Source organism: Otolemur garnettii, unplaced genomic scaffold (assembly GCF_000181295.1).
Source record: "Otolemur garnettii isolate 467f Iridium unplaced genomic scaffold, OtoGar3 scaffold00002, whole genome shotgun sequence".
Lineage (NCBI taxonomy): Eukaryota > Metazoa > Chordata > Mammalia > Primates > Galagidae > Otolemur > Otolemur garnettii.
The window spans coordinates 3583503-3586129 of record NW_003852397.1 but is presented as its reverse complement, the minus strand read 5'-3'; the positions used below and the strand labels follow the sequence as shown (position 1 = coordinate 3586129).

Sequence of the window (2627 nt, the reverse complement as noted above, 5' to 3'; positions counted from 1 at the left end):
AAAAAAAAAAAAAAATAGAAAAATTAGCCTACTGTTGTGGTGGGTACCTGTACTCATAGCTACTCAGGAGGCTGAGGCAGGAGGCTCACTTGAACCCATGAGTCTGAGGTTGCTCTGACATAGGCTAACAGCTCAGCACTTTAGGTGGGGCAACAGAGTAAGGCTCTGTCTCTTTAAAAAAAAAAAAAAAAAGCCCCTGGCGGCCTTAGTTTATGAAACTAGGTGTTTGGAATTATTTGGAAAGTCTTTACTCACCCAGACTTTTTTTCTCCCCTCTGGACAGTCTTAGTATGTTACCCTAGGTAGAGTGCTGTAGCATCACAGCTCACAGCAACCTCCAACTCTTGGCTTTAAGTGAGTCTCTTGCCTCAGCCTCCCAAGTAAGTTGGACTACTGGTGCCTACCACAATGCCTGGCTATTTTTTTGTTGCAGCTGTCATTGTTTAGCAGGTCCAGCCAGGGCCGAGTTCGCACCCACCACCATTGGTGTATGTGGCTGATGCTGTAACCAGTGTTATGGGTGCCAAGCTGCTCACCCAGACTTCTGAAGACAAAATGAAGTAAGGCCAAGTTGGTAATTCAGAAGGGCAGCTGGGGGAAAGGACACTCCTGATGCTTCCCCCCATCAGAAGAGTGATCTTGACTTTGGTCGGTTTTGTCTTAAGAAAGCCTGAAGCTGGCCCAATGCCCTGACAGGGAAAACATTTATAACAAAACACTAGGAAACAAGGCTAGTTTATTTTAGTGACTTGTGAGAGTGTATGTGCAAGTAGCTGGCAAGTCATTACCCCGCTCTGGGCTCTGACATCCAGCACACGTCTCACCGGGCAGAGGCTCCTCATGCTGAGGTGCTCACTGGATCAGAGGAGCACCCTCCAGCCCGCGAGGGAAACCCAGGCTGAGGAAGTGTCTTCAGATCCCAATTTCCACACAATGGCTCAGCAGATTCCACAAATGGTAAGAGAACTTTATTTTAATAAAAATGTCCTCCTGTTGATTTGGCCCTTTCCCCTACCACTAAAAAGCAGCTTTATCATTAGAATGCAATCCATTTATTTAGACATATTCTTCTTAGGCAACTCTAGCCTCTTCCAGCGTCGCAACACCACTCGGTACTTTTCATTTGCAGTCTTCTCTTCAGAGGCTTTTCTCAGGAGAATTCGCATCACCGTCTCTGTTCCTGCCTCTTTGTTCCCTTCAATGAGAAGATCCAGTGTATCTCCCACTTTCACCTGAAAATTAAAACAAATGGAGACATTACATTTTGGGAAGCCCAAGCCAATGCAAACATCCCTACTTTGCAGGTGATCCCGGGGGTGGCGGTGCATGTGACGCAGACCCAGAGTCCTCTGTAACTGTCACCTTTCCCCCAGTGCCGTGGCATGAAGAACCTCACTAGGAGGGGCCTAAACACAGGGGAGCAATACTAGCAGTGTCCTTCCTTCAGACCTAGGTAACTATCTTTTGCCTGTGTTGCCATGTGTCCTTAGTCACCCAATAGATGTCACACGCCAAAGGAAGTGGGGCACATTCTTAGGGTCTGCATACAGTAATCACTAACGTAGATGCACAGGGAAGACAATTTCCAGTATACGCTTTTCCTTCATTTCAACCCAGATGAGCTACAGAAATGGGATGAGCAATTCGCTGGAAATTAGGTAACTGTGGAGAAATGGAAGGAACTCCTTTCCCAGTGTTGGTGGCTCCAGTGATGCCACAACTCACAAGGATGGAATGCCACAGAAAAGAGGGCGGAGCTGGATACTGATTCAACAGGTTTAAAGGGCTGAGGTGAAACCCATTCTCTCTTAGAAGACAGCTTTGGATTGAGCTAGTGCAAAGCATGCCATAGGACACTTGTGTCCGCTCCCAGGCCCCAGGACCTGACCACAGCTAAGGATCTCAGGGTATCTGCTCAGAAACTTAAGAGGAGGGCTAACTAGACTCCATTACTGCATTCTGCTGCTTCTACAGCACAGCCATGGTGTGGGGTTATCTCAGCAACCAACACAGGGTGGGCACAACTCCAAGAGCGGGCACACTAACTAAAGGGCTTCTCTTTAAGGAACATGGTGTCGGGGTGGCACCTGTGGCTCAGTGAATAGGGCGCCGGCCCCATGTGCCAGAGGTGGTGGGTTCAGGCCCAGCCCTGGTCAAAAACTGCAATAAATTTAAAAAAAAAAAAAAAAAAAAAGCAACATGGTGTCAAATTCTGATTTCACCTTATTTTCCGGTTCAGTTTGTCAAAACATTTGATACCTCACCCGGACACATCCATATCTGTTCTCCGAATCACACAAGACCTCTGTAGGCCCAACGCTCAGCTAACATGGGTGTGCACACCTGCTTGCCATAGCACGGTGCTCACTGATCTGGGGAGCCCCAGGAGCTGGATGTCAAACTCCTGCAGGGGCATGTTTTAAACCATTAACTACCACCCTCTCTGGCCTGAGAAGCAGAAAGGCTCACAGCACATCTAGGTATCAAGACTGATTGATTCTACTCTTGGGTCTAAAGGATGGGCCCACACAGGCATTATTTGGGTGGGTTGTACTCTACTGTAGTTGTTGGGTTCTATTTAAAAAATGACCACCTTGGCCCATGTGTGGATTTAAAAAAAAAAAAAA

At 47.4% G+C, this 2627-nt stretch overlaps 1 protein-coding gene across 2 annotated transcripts in view; it reads right to left on the bottom strand.

Moving 5' to 3' along the window:
* Positions 1–946: 946 nt before the first annotated feature.
* Positions 947–2627, bottom strand: part of CUNH6orf203 (chromosome unknown C6orf203 homolog) — a 21095-nt gene continuing 19414 nt past the window's right edge. For both annotated transcript variants that reach the window (XM_003781574.2, XM_023512821.1), the window contains exon 4: positions 947–1232. In XM_003781574.2, the coding sequence (XP_003781622.1) occupies positions 1053–1232 (180 nt within the window). In that variant the 3' untranslated portion in view covers positions 947–1052. The remainder of the gene's footprint in view (positions 1233–2627) is intronic.